Source organism: Typopeltis vanoorti, chromosome 19, assembly GCF_054136105.1.
Source record: "Typopeltis vanoorti isolate ZY-2024b chromosome 19, IOZ_Tvanoo_1.0, whole genome shotgun sequence".
In the NCBI taxonomy this organism is placed as follows: Eukaryota; Metazoa; Arthropoda; class Arachnida; order Uropygi; family Thelyphonidae; genus Typopeltis; species Typopeltis vanoorti.
In genome coordinates, this window is record NC_143567.1 from 50,552,052 (window position 1) to 50,571,703 (window position 19,652).

Here is a 19,652-nt window from a genome sequence, read left to right on the forward strand (position 1 = left end):
AAAGAAGACAAAGTTGGTTCCATCAGCAGGAAAGGTCATAGCATCAGTATTTTGGGATGCTAAAGGCATTTTGTTTATTAATTATCTTGAAAAGAATAAAACAATAACCGGAGAATATTATTCCAATCTTTTAACCAGACTAGACGAAAAAATTCGCAAGAAAAGACCCAGTTTGCAGAAGGAAAAAAATTATCCTTCATCAGGACAATGCACCTGCCCACAAAAGTGTTATAGCAATGGGAAAATTAAAGGAATTGCACTATGAGCTGTTGGAACATCCGCCCTATTCCCCAGATTTCGCTCCCTCTGACTGCTATCTCTTCCTCGCTGGTTAGAATTTTTCTTCAAATCAAGAGGTGATTGCAGCTGTAGAGGGGTATTTTGCAGATCTTACTGAGAATCACTACAAGGATGGAATAATGGCACTGGAGAATCACTGGAATAAATGTATTAGTCTTACGGGAGATTATGTTGAAAAATAAAAATAATTTAGAAATTATAAATTCATTTTTTCATTGTTCGGCCAAGAACCTTTCAGACCACCTCATATGACAGTACATTTGTTAAGAAGTATTTGAAAAATATAAAATTTCAAAGCATTATTCTTATAGATCTTTAATATAACATTGAAATTTCCAGTTTTTATTTTAATGAATATAATCTTTTATAAGTATAGATATTTTATTATTCATATTTGTGAACACTGCATATTCCTATGTTCTTACATTATTGTCTTCCAAAACTTTTAAGGCACGAACTACATTGTTTAAATGATGGACCCTCAACTGACCTTTTTCCCTTCTCTGAAAAGAAAATTAAAAAATAAATAAATAAATAATAAGAATAACAATAATCATTTAACTAGTTTTTTTTTTTAATGTGAACATCAGTTACAATCAGTTGTAAACTTATCATACATTTTTAGCATCATAAGTTGACAACCTTATCATGCTAAAAACTTTACAACTGATTGCGAGTTTACAACTGATTGATCCTGTCATACTTTGTCTAAGTTTGTTATAGGGGAACCAGATTATCAAGCCCGTAGTCACCCATGGATGGGTTAAAGGCTTAATAATTCAAATTACTGAAGGGTTTCTATAAAATTAATTCAGAAGATATTTTTGAGAACAGGGCTGGTTGTGGGAGGACTAGGGGACATCCATGGAAACTGGGCAAAAGTGTGGTTAGTAAAGGTGTTAGAGCTGGGTTCTTTACTTTTAGAGTAGTGAATGAGTGGAATGCGCTCCCTGAGTCTGTGGTGGATGCTGTGACAGTGAATGAGTTTAAGGCGAGGTATGATAGATACTGTATGAATGTCGAATAGTTGTGATGAAAATGATTTGGGGCCTCCCTCGATGAGTCTAATGACTCCCTGGAGTTGCCCGTAATAATAATAATAATAATAATAATAATAATCTAAATTTCCCTTGCAATCCTTTTCTACAGACCAAACACATTACCTTTTCAAGTCACTTCAGGTCATGAAGTTAATTTCTTTTTATAAACTAGGAATAAATATTTTCAAAAAAAATTCAAAACGGACTCACCATCATTCTCATTTTCCTTTTACCCTCTTTTACCTTGCGGTGTCGAGGGTTTATTAATCATTGGACCTCAAACCGTTCACAGGATAAGGTGGTCAAGCCCTATGCCTTAGTGTATCCTATGTCCCTAGTGTTGAGTTCTTAAGGCCGGTTTGCCTGCTTTGCAGGATGAAAAACCCCAAGATAAACTGGGGGAAAAACCCTGCTGTCCATGCCCAAGACCGGCTAACTTGGGTATGGCCGAGGAAGATCCTTCATCTCCTCACATCACTGATGGGAATCGAACCTAGGACACTCCTTCCCCAGGCATATGGTTGTGAAGCACACAGCCAGGCTAACCACGCGGACCTACAAACTGACTCACTAATTAACGTAAATACTCAAATGTCTCCTGGATCACTCCACATTTTCAAGGCCACTACATCTCACTAAATAATCGACCTAGTTTTAAGTCACATAAAAACCATTGTCACAATAAGCAAGCTATAAGTCACTATAATTCCTCTACTGGCATACTTCATCTATAGCACACTCCTCCTCCTACCCTTGTGACCTTTCTAAGAAATCCTTAAGAAAAATGTGATATCCTCTTCCTCTGCTATTTCCAGTAAGGAAAAAACAAATCACTGCCAGTCAAAACATGCAGAAAGATTCAGGTGTTGGCAGTTCATCTTAAATTTTTTTAGCAGTTTAATTCACACCACAATAATAAGAAAATAAATAAACTGAAATAAGTTGAAATTTCATAAGATGAATTTATTTTTTTCATAAGATCATCATCATCATCAAATTCCTGCCATGTACCCTCAAGGGGTGTATAGGATATGATAGTACTACATGAAAAAAATTACATCATTACTAACTTCCTATCTACAATTTTCCTCCAAATGGGTCTGTTACTTGACAAGACTCCAACATTATCAGATCTTATATTTCTATTGTCTAAGGCACTTTGTACCGTATCAATCCACCTATATCTTGGTCTTCCTCTGGGTCGTTTTGCTGCCAACCTGGCACAGAACACTTGTTTTGCTAATCTTTCTTCGTCCATTCTGTTTAAGTGACCATACCACCTGAGATTAGCTCTGCTAACGCATTCCTGGATGTTGACAATGTCAAGTTCTTTCCTAATATCTTCGTTTTTAATATGATATTGCCATTGATGCCATCTGTTCATGCCTATAATCTTTTTCAGTTCCAACTAATTTCTCTCTTATTCCATATGAATTTATTCAATTGATTTCCTACCATACCAGCTTTGCTGATTCTGCTGTCTATTTCTATATTTAATTTACCATCTTCAGTAAAAATCGTGCCTAAGTAGCTGAAATGTTTTACTTGTTCCACAGGTTCTCCATTCACAACACAGTTGACATTTTCAATGCTTCTGCCTATTTTCATTGTCTTTGTCTTCTTGTTGCTGACCTTCATACCATATCTATTACAAGAGTTATTCGATTTAGTCAAGGAATCTTGGAGACTTGTACTGGATTTATTTAAAAGTATAACATCCTCATCAGCATAAAGTAAAGAGCTGAGATTAAGATCTCCAATGTTGATATCAAGTTTAATACCACTTTCCTTCATAAAGTGAACCATATAGATAATGAATAACAGAGGGGATAATGTACATGTTTTCTGACACCAGATTTAACACTAAACGATCTTCCTGTTCTTACTTCAATTCTAACTGCTGACTTTCAACTCAAATAAAGACTAAGTATTGCTTGATATAATGCCCCATCGACACCATACAACTGAAGCATTCTGAATAGCTTTTCTCTGCTATGTATTCCTGACTGCATACCTGTCGAGTATTTTTTACCACTGTGCTGTCACTGATTGTTTCAATTTTAAATGAAAAATTAGCAATTTTTCAAAGTAATTACTCCATACTTCAAGAATATCTTTTTCTTCAGTTTTCATGTCACCTTTACAGCACTCTTTCCTTCAGCTCTGAGCTATTTCAACAACCTCCAGAATATCTTGCCACCTTCTTGATATTTTTTTCTATGTTCTTATCAAAGCCTTCCCATGACTTTTGTTTAGCTAGTTTTACACAGTGTTTAGCTTTCTTACATTTTTCTCTGTATTCTCTAAGAACACAAGCTGATTTATTTGCAAGGAAATTTTGATGTGCTTTCTTCTTTTCCTTCACTGCCTCTTTTACTTCCTGTGTCCCCCATGGAGTTCTGATTTTTCTATCCTTACAGACAACTTCACCACATGCCTTTCTGGCTGAAACAATCAATGTTTTCTTCAGGATTTGCCACTGAATCTCAAGGTTTGGTTCCTGTTTTCAACCTCTTTTATTTTTTCTTGAATAATGTCAGTGTATTTTAGTCTACAGTTCACAGAGAGCTGCTCAACTTTTATTTGCTTTAAAACTTTCTTACATGTTCTTCTTTTATTGAAAAATTGATGAGAACAGTAATTTTTCCCTTCGAGAATTTTCGATAATGTCGAAGGAAATTCTCTATGTTATGATCACCGCTTGAACTTTCCAGATGATAAGAAGATTTTTCATATTTATCCTTTAATTGAAATCTAGAAAACCACCCAGTCCTAGACTTAAAATCAGCAAAATCATCTGCCATTTCTCCCAGGTGTATTTTAATGTCATGAAAAAAAGATTTCTAGCTTTATCTGGAATCAATTTAACACTCAACCTCTAGTTTTTCTTATTTTGATTCTTAATTCAAATTGTTAAACAGCATTCCATTTGTTTCATGACAATATTTCATTTTTCAGAAATAACTACAGACTGAATAAGAGTCGTCTGCACTGAGAGTATAATCACAATATTTTTTAAGTTTGTCTTTTTTAACTGAGGTTATAAACACAATCAACTGAAGCAAACAATTGACCATTTTCAGATCACTTACCACTTTAGCAATCACTACACTGACATAAGTTTTTCATGTTTCAAAGGTAAAAAACACCTAGTATGATATATCTTAATATTCTTAACATTAATGTATGAAACATGTTCAGCAAATGAAGAATATTCAATATGCTACAGAACAAAAAATTGATGAACGAAACATTTATCATCATTCGGTGTTTGTCAAATGAATTGAGGATCACAATTTATTAGTCTGTACAATGTTTGTCAATATGAAAACTAGTGTACAGAGGTTTGCCTGTATTTATTTACTTAGTTACTGATGTTTTGCAAATTTTACACCCAACATCATCAGTGCAAAAACAATTTATCAGAGTACACAAATAGTAACAATTCGTTAATGATGGAAATGGTATAAAATTTTAATTGTAAAATTATTGACAAAAAAAGAACTAAAGTCCTAATTTGTGATATCTATTGTTGGACAGAGGTTTTTCTACTTATCTATCTGTTTTACACTTATGCATAGATCCACACTACACCATGCAGGTTTCTGAAACAATATCTGAGAGAATAGGATAGCTAGAACTTATTCTTATAGTCTCTGACAGGAATAAGGATTAACACACAAAATATACACGTGGAAGACTACAGCAATAAGGATGGTTAATCCTTATTCCCATAGTCTCCCATATGTCTGTATATTTTATGTGTTGTCTGACCAGTTTGCCTGTTTTGCAGGATGAAAAAAAAAAAGCTGTTGAAAAAAAAAAAAAGGAGATTGATTCGGGGAATCAGAGTGCGATAACAGCGAGTCACTCAAGTAGCTAATTAAAGTTTACTAGTCGAGGAGCGAGTTAGTTAGTAAGTTGTAGAACAATAAATAAAGCAACGGAAGATAGCAAGGTGACAACTGGATGACTAGCTATACTTTAGTTGGCATTTAAATTCAGGAATGACTTTTCAGGGACACACGGAAACTTGAAGCTTAGCACGAAGTAACTAAGAGAATAAGTAGAGGCAGCAAGGTTGAATTTAAATGATAGCTGTGTTAAGAGATATAGTGCCTAAAAGATTAATTAAATGCCGGAAGTATAGCAACTGTGCGTAAAAACTTCAAGTTAAAGAATTACTGTGTGTTATCTTAGTTCAAGAGTTATTAGTAGAATACTAAATTGGTCAAGTGATGTCAAAGATAGTACAAGCCTTTTGATCTGAGCAAGAACGTTTATCTATGTGAATTGCGACCATTAATTTATTCAGTTATTACTAAGAAGATTTGTTTTAATGAGTGTTGTTAATTGTTTTAAGTGTATACAGTTATAAGAAATGTTCGTATATAAGTAGATGAACAAGGAAGATTACCGGTAAGAATCATCCAACTATTGATATTCCTATGCAGAGATATGCGTGTGTTTCTTCCTAGAATATCCCTATATTAACAGTAACTATTGCGAAGGTTAGCTGGAGTATGGATTTAAGAGTGTATACTTGTGAAGAAGTGTTACTGCCCTATTATTGTATTTGGAACTTAAGTAGCTATGAGATATTAATGTAATTGATCACTAAGGAACTTTATGACATTGAACTTTATTAAATAGTTCAATGAACTTTGTGAAGGCTGTATTTCAGACAACAGATTAACCATTGCCTGAGATAGTATGACCATATTACCAGATGAGCTAAAATGTTTATAATACCTTATTCAGTGATTTAAACTAAAGTGTATAATTTGTAAGCCTATATTAAATGTTTGTTTTGTTGATCTAAAGTTGTATTTTGCTGAATCTCTTTTACTGCACCGTTCATAAAATAATCGAACCAAAGCAGGTGAATTAAATAAGTTAAATAAACTTGGCCTGTATACATAATAATAACATATTAAGGGGAAATAGTTGAGAGTTGGTTTTATTTCAATTCTTGGACTAATTTAGATATAGAGTGGTGCAGTCAATAAATACAAATTTTCTCTATATTTGGATTAGAAATCAACTAGAAACTTATTTTTTGTTTAAGAACATTGTAGTGACAAACATGACGGATCCAAGGTATAGGTTAAGACAAAATAGGATCCAACAATAGCATATAAAGAAATAGAATTGGACCAATTATTAAATGAAAGAAATAGAATTAGACCAATTATTAAATGAAAGAAATTTTAAAATAGCAGTAATCACTGAAACAAAAAAGAAATTAAAAGGAACCATGAGAACTGAAAATTTTAATGTGATATACAGTGGAGTTGACAGAAACCAAAGAGCACAAGCAGGAGTCATGATTTGGACTCATAACTCCCTTTCAAAACTGTTAAGACATTATAATTATGGAATGAAATTATGGAATGAAAGAATAATAGAAGCTAGAATAAAAATAGATAGAGGCTATTTAATAATAATTGGTTTATATGCCCCAGAAGAGGGAAGAGAACAAGATAATATTGATTTTTATAATCAGCTGCAAAACATATATAATAAAATAAATAAAAATGATTACATAATTTTAGCAGGAGACTTAAATGCAAGAATTGGAAACACGAAAATTAATAATAATATAGGAATACATGGAGAACATACTCTAAACAGAATGGTAAAAAATTGATTGACTTTGTAGTTTATAATAACCTAAAAATAATGAATTCCTTCTATAAACATAAAGACATACATAAATATACTTGGGCAGCAAGAGGATGGAAATCAATATTAGATTACTTCATATTAAATGAAAAGACATCAAAATTTTCACTAGATGTTAGAGTTCACAGAGGATATGAAATAAGCAGTGACCACTTCCTTGTTAAAATAAAATTAAGATTACCACCTAAATGGCTACAAGTAACAAGAACAGAAAGAAAAATTGAAACATTTGTTTATAAAACTAGACTATTGAATGACACAAGTACAATGGCTATATGAACAAAAAATTAACCAATATCTAGACAAAATAAAACAAAATGAAGAAATAGAATGGCTTAATATAAAAACAATACTAAATGCAGCAGCAAATGAAAGCTTAGGAAAGACCAAAAAATTCAATAAAAGGAAAAAACTGAAGATCTGGGATGATACAATGAAAGAAATAATCAAAAAGAAAAAGAAGCCTATCACAAATGGTTAAGCAGTAAAAGATTAGAAGATGAAATAGAATATAAAAGAATAAGAGCCATAGCTAAAAGAGAAGTCAGAAAAAGACAGAGAATCATGGAACAAATTTGTTTCTAATTTAGAACATGATTTATATAAAATAAGACCCAATGTATATAAAATTTTGTAACACTTAAATGCAGATACCAAAGAAAACATAAAATTAAACACTGAATTGAAATTAGAAGAATTTCTAAATTACTACACAGAATTGTGGACAGACAAATATTTAAAAAAAAACAACTGGCAAACAATTAACGAAATTGAAAAGGAAATAACTAAAGAAGAATTAGAAATCAGCCTGAAAAAAAACAAGAAATGGAAAATCACCTGGAGAAGATAAACTAGGTTCAGAACTATATAAATATGCAGGAACTAGATTCAAAGAAAGACTCTTATTATTTTTAAATAAAATTTAGTCAACTGGTATCCCCCCCCAATAGAATGGAAAAAAGCAATTGTGATTCCTATCTTTAAAAAGGTAATAGAGATGACCCTAAAAACTATAGAGGTATCAGTATACTCAATTCCTGTTACAAAATATATAGCAGAATCTTAAATAGCAAACTAATGAAATATTCTGAAAACTTTATTTTAGAAGTACAGAATGGATTTAGAAAAGTACGATCATGTATAGACCCGGCCTTTTGCCTAAAATTAATAATAGAGAAAAGAAGAGAATACAATTTAGAAACACATATTGCATTTATTGACTTTGAAAAAGCATTTGACAAAGTTAAAAGAAACATATTATTTAACATATTAAAAGAAAGACAAATACCAAATAATATCCTAAAAGCTATCACAAGTATATATGAAAATAATCAAATACAAATAAGATTAAATTACGAGCTTTCATATACGAGAGAGATAAACCAAGGGGTCCGACAGGGATGTCCTCTCTCAGCAACTCTTTTTAATATCTACTTAAATGAAATAAAATGGAATAAAAATTTACATCAAGGAATTAAACTTTCTCCTACAGTAAACTTAAACACTCTCCTCTTTGCCGACAACCAAATAATAATTACAAATTCTGAAGATAAACTACAGAAAGCTATTTTAGATCTAAATGAGATATCCAAAGATTATGGTATGATAATATCAACAGAAAATTTTCATTTGTAACAATGACAAATGCTCAAGTTAACTAGAGATATAGTCATTGGGGGGGGGGGGGGAATCTTCTTTTTTTCTCTCTCAGTTAATGCTAGCATTGCAAAACATAAGAAGGGTGGTAGACTCACACTGAGTGGTGAAATTTGTCTCCCACTTAAGGACAATCACAAACATGGTGGAATTCAAACCTGCAGCCTGTTGGTTGAAGAGTGGATACCAGATATACCAACTACCCAGTCAACCAAGACAGCAAAATATACTTATATCTATTACATAATAGCCATTATATACTTATATGCTTGCATATGCATTTGCAAATTCAACTGATATTAGCGTATAGCCATTTTACTTAATTAACTCAACTGTCACTTTTAAGTGTATATATTACTTTACTTATTTTTTTAATCAGATCTGTACGCAAACAGTGGCTTTGTGTATAGATCTGATTGTCAAAAACCTATAAGCCATGTCACTTAACTAACAGTCAAAACAAATAATGAATGAACAAAACAGATAATGGAAAACAAAAATTATATCATGATTGTAAAACATACAATGCTGGTTATGAGGATGGACCGAAGGCATGCAAACTACAGGGGTGGATAAAAGATAAAGGGAGAATATGAATGAGACATTAAAGCTGTTGAAAGGCATTTAATGGATTGACACTGAAGAGATTTTTTTATGTGGTAGAAAGAGGGAAAGGAACAAGGACAAGAAAAAGAGGCCATCCCTGGAAGTAGTAAATAAAAGGGTAATAAATGTATTTTTTGCAGGGAGAGTAATAGTAGGAGGAACATGGATTGCATTGCCTGAGAGATGGATGAATTTAAAGAATGGTACAACAGATTGTGTTGTCTAAGTTTATCTTAGTGGGTATCCCATGCCAAATTGAATGATTCCATGGAAATCAGAAAAAATAATCATTACATATGATTATTATATGTATATAATTATTATATAATACCTTTACAGATATAGGCAAAAACTGAGATCTCAGCCATGGAAACTAAAGTCATGAGTGCTACATCTGTTAATTGCAAGTGTTCTCTAGGCAGTCGAGAGAAAAATCTGAATTTCCATGAAGAAAAATATGTTCACTTGTTTATAACTAACTAACTAACTAGCTAACTCAACTTTAGCTGAAAGTTCCTATAAATGTTACTCGCATCCTTTCAGATATCAATTTTATCAAATTCAACTGAACCATTTTATTTGTCTAACTCAACTGACACTTGTTGAAAGTTTATTTTTCACTTGGTTAGAATATAATAAATTTAGTTTAATCCTTTATCCAAGTGTGAGCAAACAAAGTTTGTGCCTGAAAGTATCTTCAGGACTGGGATAAGGTGGTGCAACACCAGGACGACTCCTTGCAAGGTGTGGAGCAAGTTACTACACTCTTATCTCAGTATCTCCCATAATGCAAAACACATCTCCTTGCGGATATGTCTAATGTCTAATGTTATTCATTAAGGGAAGGGCCACTACCCAGACTAGTTTCGACCTTTATTGAGGTCTCTTCAGTGGGAGCCAGGCCCAAGCAGAGATACCAGCCAGAAGCGTTAGCAAGGTCATCTCTACCGCTTGGGCCTGGCTCCCACCGAAGAGACCTCAATAAAGGTCAAAACTAGTCTGGGTAGTGACCCTTCCCTTAATGCATAACATTAGACATATCTGCAAGGAGATGTGTTTTGCATTATGGGAGATACTGAGATAAGAATGCTAGTATCTTGCTCCACCTTTGCAAGGAGGCACCCTGGTGTTGCATCACCTTACTCCAGTCCTGAAGATACTTTCAGGCACAAACTTTGTTTGCTCACACTTGGATAAAGGATTAAACTAAATTTATTATATTCTAACCAAGTGAAAAATAAACTTTCAACATCTTTCTCTAAATCCAGAGTAATTTATTAAAAAAGGTGGCACACCATTTGCCAACTCCTATAGGTAGAGATGACCTTGCTAACGCTTCTGGCTGGTATCTCCGCTTGGGCCTCGCTCCCACTGAAGAGATCTCAATAAAGGTCGAAACTAGTCTGGGTAGTGGCCCTTCCCTTAATGCATAACATTAGACATATCTGCAAGGAGATGTGTTTTGCATTATGGGAGATACTGAGATAGGAGTGATAGTAGCTTGCTCCACCTTTGCAAGGAGTCACCCTGGTGTTGTACCACCTTACCCCAGTCCTGAAGATACTTTCAGGTGCAAACTTTGTTTGCTCACACTTGGATAAAGGATTAAACTAAATTTATTATCAACTGACACTTTTAAGTGAGTATATTACTTTACTCAGTTTTTACTCAGATCTAAACACAAATGGTGGCTTTGTGTCCAAATCTGATCATCAAAAAACTATAAATCATGATTAGTTATCTAACAACCAAATTTTTTGTGAAAATGAACTGAAATACAATATGTAACTACAAAAAAAAAAAAAAAAAAGATTTTAAAACTATCTTATTTACCAACTCTTGGCCACACAAAACTTCTAACAGAGCCAACAACCGAGTGCCATCCCTTAGATCCTGAAATAAATCTTTAACTGGAGGTTGATTAGCCTGTAATAAAAAAAAATCTTAAAATTAACTAAATAAATTGAAAAATGACTTCTATTAACATAAGCCTTGTTAAGCTTTTATTAACATAAACTATTCAATGTTTAATTGAAAAATTGTGTCCAAAAATCAGAATGCAAATCATTACATACATACATACCATATAAAAGGAATACTTTTTTCAAATGATTTCATTTCAATCAAAAATATTTTCTGGATATGCATATGCTGTATTACATTATATCCTGCACGCTATGAGCAGTTTCTTCTGTGGAATGATTTTCTATATCTCATGTTTCATATGCATATTTCCTTCCACAAAAACCTTCAAATAATTTACTGGTAAGTGCAAAATACAGAATTTATCTTCCAAAAAATTTCTCGATACTGTCTTCAGTATTCTGCAAATGCCTCAAATGAGATTATATCAGTAACTTCTCAAGATTTCAAGAGATATAAAGCAGTTTCAATACTGTCACTATGTGTTTATAATGACAAAATATACATACAGATAAAAAAAAAAATTAAAAAATGCAAATAAAATTAAATGAAATGGACTAAAATTGAAAGATATATGTTTATTCAGTATTAAAGGGGAGGAGTATATATTGCATGTGCAAACATAATGAAATACTTTTCTAAGAGATGTCAACTTCTAAAAAAAAAAAAAAAAAATCAAGTCAGTTAAATTATGATGTGACAAATACTCAAAGAAACTTATACCTATCCTTCATTGTTAAATAATGATAAGCAATCATCATGGCAAAATTACAGAAACTACAAATGCTGGACTTCATTACAACATTGTAGTTGTCTCCATAATTTCAGCATAATGATATTTATGCTTCTGAACAGCACTTTTTATTCTGAGTGAAAAGCCGAAAGTCGTATACTAGCTGATGCTAATCCATGATTTCTCCTTTAGCTCTGAATTTAGTCACTGTTCAATAAACTCCATATGCAAATATAGTGTAAGTATGTTTACACATCAATATGAAATTGGAAACAAATCATTACACTTGTTATTATTATATTAGTGTGTGTGTGTGTGTGTGTGTGTGTTTTCCTACCAGGAGGTAATTTATTTCCTACATGCTCCATTGCATACAGTGTATATGTTACTATGTTCCACGTAACTTCTAAATAACTACCGTATTTGCTGGCGTATAAGACACACCCCCTTTTTTGTACACATTTTTTAGGAAAAAAAGTTTATCACTGAATATTATAATGAATTTACATAATGAAATTCCATAATTTTTTCTTCATATTCAGCTGGCATATTTTGCAATATTTTTGTTTTAGTCTGCATACAGAGCTGGTTTCTCTTCATGAATCTTGAACATCATGATGTTGATCCAGTAAAGTTGGCAATCTCTCTGTTAGTGGCTATCACTTTCACTTGATGAATAATCGTTTTTGTAGACTCTGAAAGTCCCACTTTTCTGTGGTCTAAAATCCAAGTATTCAGTTCTGCCTCAAGTTCTGGTCATTTTGCAGTTCCACTTCGTAAGTTATGTTTACTGTGAGTTACTTTTTTTAGATCCTCTTCCTGATTCCACCAAGTTCTTATCATTTTCTCAGTTGGGGATGGCATGAAATACCACTCTGCAGCCCTGTTTCCATGTTCTTTAGCATATGCAACGTAGCTTGCTTGCATGCAATATTGTAGCAATGCCAATGTTTTTCAGCCATAATTTGGCAAGAAATTTAGAGAAAATTTTAATGGCATATCTGTGATTTAACAGCTGCAATCGTCGATGACAGCACATGTGCATCCACTGAACTCTATGTAACTGGAATGCTCTCACACACCGCAAGGATGCAAGGAAGAAATCGCATAACTCGGAAGTTCCGAGTTACTGATATTGTCTTAGTCACTCATATCTGGACTTTCTCCAATGTTTCCACATCACAATGAAAACCAGGTGACCAAATCTCAGCAGAATAGCCCAAGAGCTTCCTTATCTGCACATTAGAATACTTCTTATCATAGCTGCACTATGATGTGCAGTCTTCCAATATAACCTCCAAATTTCAGTCTACTGTCAACCATCACTCCCAAATCTTGAATCGAATCTCATCCACTTCCCTCAGTACAGCACCATCAATATAGTACCAGTCTTATATTTCTGCACTCCAAAATGCAACGCCTTGCACATATTAATATTAAAACTACAACTCCACTCCTTTGTCCAAGTCAAAAGTCAATTCACTTCCTGAAGGGAACTAACATCAACAGTGATACTTATAAAATAATAAGACTTATAGATAAACTGACTGTAGATTTTTAATTCGTACAATATTGCCTACCGGTTTTACTAGTAACTGAATAGCTTTTTTCAAGACTTGCACAGTACAAAAAAATTGATAAATGCAAAAAAGGTTAAAGAATACAAAAAACATTAGTACCTGTTAGGTAGTTAAGGTAACACGTTCGCGTGACATGTCTGTATACGTTGCGACTTTCTACTCAGTATCATGAACATGCGTTACATGCAAACGCATAATACGATTATTCGCGTACTGTAGTTCTGCTGAACTGAGGGAATTAATTAGATTTTTCCAAGTATCACTCAGTATGGCCCCTTGATTTCTGTTTAGGTTGTTGCTTGTACGTAGCACTACTGCCGCTTCTTTGAATAATCAATGTCTGTAATCATCAGCTACGTAGGGCATAGAGCTGTTCGCCCAATCTATAGTGTGGTTCGAAGTTGAAAAGTGATGTGCTAAACCAGAGGTGATCATTCTGTTGTGGTTTACATCGCCAACATGTTCTTTCTGTCTTATTTCCAGGCTTCTTGAAGTTTGTCCAATGTAGGAAAGACCGCACGTGCATGGAATATTATACACACCTGGATATTTATAAAATGGAACACTGTCCTTAGGAGATCTTAGACTCTGTCTGATGCTAGTAGTTGGTTTAAATACAACCCTGATGTTATGGGCTTTTAACAATCTCACAATTTTGGTGGAAATTGAACCCATAAAGGGGATGACTGCTGTTGAAATTTGCTGGGAGACTGTTCTTTCTTGTTGGTTATCTTTGTATAGAAATTTGCTGATGATGTTTAGAGGATAACCATTTTGTGATAGTGTTATAGCGATTTGGGACAGTTCTGTCTGTACTTCTTCATCGTCGGAGAATAAAGTTTCTGGCTCGATTTCTCAACATGTGGATGATGCTCTGTTTATGTGACCTACGATGGTTTGAAGAGTAATGTGGATATCGTCCAGTGTCCGTAGGTTTTTTGTAAATGGACAGTTTGAAATTGTTATCTTGTCTTTTAACTAGTATGTCCAAGAAACCAGTAGGCAATATTGTACGAACATACATATGAATTAAAAATCTATGGTCAGTTTATTTATAAGTCTTATTATTTTTTAACATTTTACGACCAAAAATATGTATAATTTAAAGTGATACTTATAATTTGCCCCAACTTTGCTTCGTCAGCAAACAACTGAAGATCCCCAGTCAGTCCACATGATATATCATTTATAAACAAGTTAAACAGGAGGAGACAAACATTACAATGACTGGAAGTTGATCCTATTGCAAAGTTAAATCATTTTGAATAAGCCTCTGTTTTGACACTAGCCATTCAGCTCCTGAAGTGATGATGTGTTGGATTAGGGGCATCTGGATGGAGTCCAGTAACTGACAGTAATACAGTAAGTGACTTACAGCCTGTTGAAGGTATGAACAATAAATACAAAATGGCGATTCCAAAATATGGACTCTTATGTTTTAATTTTCCTTGTCCCATTAGCAGTGTGGTTAAACCTGGAGAGATGCCATCTTATTTTCAGCCAGAGTCTGCTTCCAATTTATGGCATGAATTCTTTTGTTATTGATCCATTTTTAGAAGTCTTCCATTCTTCTTCCCAATAGCTTAGGCTTATTTCTTTTGCCAATATTTTTATAGCTGATTTTAGGTAATTTTGGTAACTTATTTCTAATAGTTCATTTACAGCCGCTTCTTTAGCCAGCTGATTGGCTCTCTCATTTCCTGTTACCCCAGTATGTGTCCTCACCCAGCAGAACTTAATTTCCCATCCCTCTAGAGTGACATTCCTTACCAAATTTCATGTCTGCTCTATTAACACTAGGTGACTGTTCTGTTTTCTATGCCATCAATAGTACTTTTACTGTCACTACAAATTATTGTGCTCTTTTGATGAGAAGTGTTGAGTTTTAATTCCTAGAGATATGTGACTGAATACAGTATGGCAAGTTGCTCTGCTTGGTTGTTTAAACAGAGGGGGGATGTAAAGATAAAAAGCCAAATGGCTAGTTTTCTGGCACCTTAATATAGAAAATAAGGGGATAAACATCCTTTGTTGTTTTATAGCCAGTAAGCGAAACTAAAGATCGATAACTTTGTTATCGATCTTTAGTTTTGCTTACTGGCTATAAAACAACAAAGGATGTTTATCCCCTTATTTTCTAGTGGGGGATGTAGTTTAAAATAGCATTTTGTATAATGGACTGTCTGTAATATATCATGAAGGACAACTGACGTTTTCTTCTGATTTACTCCTGTCAGTGTATATGTGGTATTCATCACTTTTAGTGATTTCCTTCTCTTTAATATGTTTTATTTGCTGGGTGAGGTCATTTACTGTGGTGAAGTGGAAATTCATAGTGGTTTGGATCAATGTTGGAATTTCCATTATATCTTCTGGAAGTGACTTCATATATAAGATAGAATTCTTGTATAAATTAAAGATATCAAGAAATTATATACTTGGTTTAATCCTTTATCCAAGTGTAAGCAAACAAGTTTGCGACTGAAGTATTTTTCCTTACACTTGGATGAAGCATTAAACCAAGTACATAATTTCTTAGTATCTTTAATTTATAGTATAACCAAGTGGAAAAACTTCCAAGAACTCTTGTATCTTCTGCCAGATCAGTGTTAGACCAGCAATAATGCAAGTTGCCATGAAAGATATTGTCCTGTATCCTTTAATTATTCATATGGCTATAAGGCATTGAACTCTGTTTACTTTTGTTGATCGTTCTTAGATTTTAGTGCACCTTTCCAAGCAGGTGCAGGCATTCTCAGTAAATTGAAAATAAAATAAAATATAAAATCACAATTAAAGAATCAATTTCAAAAAGCACCACTATAGCATTAATATGATCAGTAAAATTCCTAATTATAAAAAAAAAAAAAATTTACAATATATAATAATCAGGAATCTGGATAAAACTGATGTAATAATATTTCCCATAAAGGGAATAACTGAAAGGCATCAGATCTGTTTAAATTCAGTCAGTAAAGCATTTACAGGAACAGTGGTAAGATATTGATAAATTAGATGAATACAGAGCAAGTTCAATACACAAGATGATCAGCAACAAATACGAAATAGAACCCAAAGAAGAGAAATATGAACAAGATACTTATGCTCTTCGAAGATACATAAGACAACACAGGGAAATATAGAAGTTCAAAGTAGGTGTTGATCAACGAAATAAAGGAAATACACCACGAAGCACACAGAGAGAGAGAGAGATGGATATATCTGACCAGGCTATATAATTTGAGTCTCAGAACAGGGAAGATTCCACAAGAGTAGAAAGAATGTATGGTAATCCCTTTGCACTGTGCAATGTTGTCACTGCACTCAGGAGTAGTGGTGAAGATTCTGGAAAAGTTGGTTAGGGCTGGCATTCATAAATGGATTGACAGAGAATCTCTACTTTGCTATGAACAGCATGAGTTTACTAAGGAAAGATCATATTGCTCACATTCTATAATAATAATGTTACCACTGAGTTAAACAAGGGGAATGGATATATCATGATACTTTTGGATTTTGCTAAGGCTTTTGAAAGAATACAGCATGGAAGACTGTTGCATAAATGGAGAATATAGGATTGGATTATAAACTATTGGCATGGATAAGAGGATGGCTGACTGACAGATATCAAAAGGTATCTGTATATAGGGTGTGAATCTGCAAGATTCAAGGTAACCAGTAGTCAGTCCTTGGTTCATTGTTATGGAATCTGCACATTAATGACAATGGGAAAGATTTGACAAGTGACATACAGTTATTTGCTGATGATGCAAAGATAAGTAGGGTAATCAGGAGTGCTGCTGACATGCAGTACTTGCAGAATAATTTGAATAGGCTGGGATTGTGCACATGGGAAAACTGTTGTCAGTTTAATATTAATAAATATAAGGTCATGCACTTTGGTGTGATTAGATATCCAATGTTGTATTATATTGGTGTGATTATGCTAGAAGAAACTGATCAGGCTAGGGATCTTGGATTAGTAGACAGGAAGTTGAAGTTCAAGGGTCATATAGCAAGGACTGTAAATACAACTCAGAGATAACTGCAATGCTGAAACAAACCTTGATATGTAAAGCTAAGGAAGTCATTTTGCATTTTTATAAGGCCTTGATAAGACCTCACTTGGATTATTGCAAATAGGTCTGGTCTCCTGGTTTCCATTGTGATTCTGATATAGCAGAGAAAATGCAAATAAGGGGAGTCAAAATTATATCAGGAGTGGAATACTGATTATGAAAACAGATTGAGAATTGCCAGGAAAGAAAGGAAAATACCAGAAGATCAGATCAATTTTAATAGTCATTCACAAAATAAGGAAAGAAGAATAAGACTGTAAACACAGAAAATACACCCTAATAAGTCAGGTGAAAGAAATGGAAGAAAATCTAGAAGACAAACGAGCAGGATATTTAGAAGATAGGAGTGCAGTACGCCAAATACTAATGTTAAGATTAACTGCAGAGAAAGCCCTACATAAAAGTATAAATATTAATGCCTGCTTAGTTAATTTTCAGAAATCATTCGACATCATAGATCAGAAAGTGACATGGGTTGTACTCGAGTCTTACATAGTGGAAACCTAAGATATCTATTACAGAACACTGATAATAAAGCAGAGGCTGACATGAGAAATTATGGAAGAACAGAAAGATGGTCCTGGATAATAACAGGAGATATAAGGAGAATTTCAGTTTAAGATACAAGAATTAAAGACTGTCATTTGTAAATCTAATATTGCAGATGAAAGCTATTACTGAAGAGGAAAGAGGAGGAGAAGAAGAACTAGAAAGGAAGGTGCAGAAGTTAAGTGAAGAAGCAGAAAGAGATATGTGTTGGTAACAAATGTTGAAAAAACTAAAGCAATGGTACTCAGGAATAAGAGGATGAAGAAGTGAATAAAGGTCAGCAGACATGCCAGAAGAGGTCAGGAACTTCCTTAGGGAGCAATATGACACATGACTTAAACAAACTCAATTTTGATAACAAAAGTGAACATAAGCATACAAGAACCAGATAAGATATGGAAAAGTAAAGCAATGAGAAAACAGAGTTGAAAATACTGGACTGGAAGTATACATGTTCATGATTGCTCTGTATGGATGAGACTTGAGTAGGATTAAAGAATCTGTAAGACAAACTAGCATTTGAAAGAATGTGCTACAGAAAAGTTCTACAAATTGAATGGATGCAAATAGTAACAAACTATACATAAAAGTAAATCGGAAAGAGAATCTAATGCAGAAAATTACCTTGTGGAACATATCTGAAGGATGGATGACAGCAAAAAGATCAAAATTCTACCAAAATTTGATCAAAAGATCAAATTTTGTTAGAATTAAACCAAACAGCTTAAACGAATCTCAGAAGTGAGCAGGAAGATGATGTAAAGGAGTGGCATGAAGACAGTTTGCAAGAGTTGAGCCACCTGGCAATGGACAGAAACGGATGGCAAAAAAATAGTGAGAACTGCATCAGACACTGGTGGGAATTGGAACCATGGACACATAATGATGATGATAATGATGGATGGCAAGTGTTTCCTCACTATCCTCAGAGCCCTCCAGACATCAATCTTTTCACTAAACTGAAAGCACTACACCATGGGAAATACTTCAAGACCAATGATGAGGTCTATGCTAAAGTGAGCTAAATACTCAAGCAAATCAACAAACAGGTTTGCTAACAGGAACAAAGGACTCGAGAATTTGGAAGGAAGTGAGACAAATGATTTTGAGAGCGTATGGTGTGAGGTAGAGGTAGGCAAGACAGGATATTTAGTGGGGTGTTGCTACAGATCCAGGAGCACAGAGGATGGGGACCAGGAGATGTTTAGACAGCTAAGTTTGGCAAGTGCAAGAAGAATGATTGTTATGGGAGATTTTAACTTCAGTAGTATAAATTGGAGAGAGGAAGATGCATGTAACAATAGGGGAATGGAATTTCTAGAATTCTTGAGGGACAAATGTCTTAGGCAACATGTAACAGAGGGAACAAGAGGTTCAAAAATTTTGGATTTGGTTATAGCATCAGAAGAGTTGATAATAACTGAGATGACATCTCTCCCACCAGTTGGAGAGAGTGACCATATGGTGTTGACATGGAAAATGAATAGACATGCAGGAGTAT

At 33.8% G+C, this 19,652-nt stretch overlaps 1 protein-coding gene across 1 annotated transcript in view; it reads right to left on the bottom strand.

Moving 5' to 3' along the window:
* Positions 1-19,652, bottom strand: part of Dys (Dystrophin) — a 923,162-nt gene that overhangs the window by 873,259 nt on the left and 30,251 nt on the right. Inside the window, exons 3-4 of the mRNA XM_090409612.1 lie at positions 11,121-11,213; positions 726-803 (exon numbers count right to left, since the gene is read on the bottom strand). Of these exons, the coding sequence (XP_090265738.1) occupies positions 726-803; positions 11,121-11,213 (171 nt within the window). The remainder of the gene's footprint in view (positions 1-725; positions 804-11,120; positions 11,214-19,652) is intronic.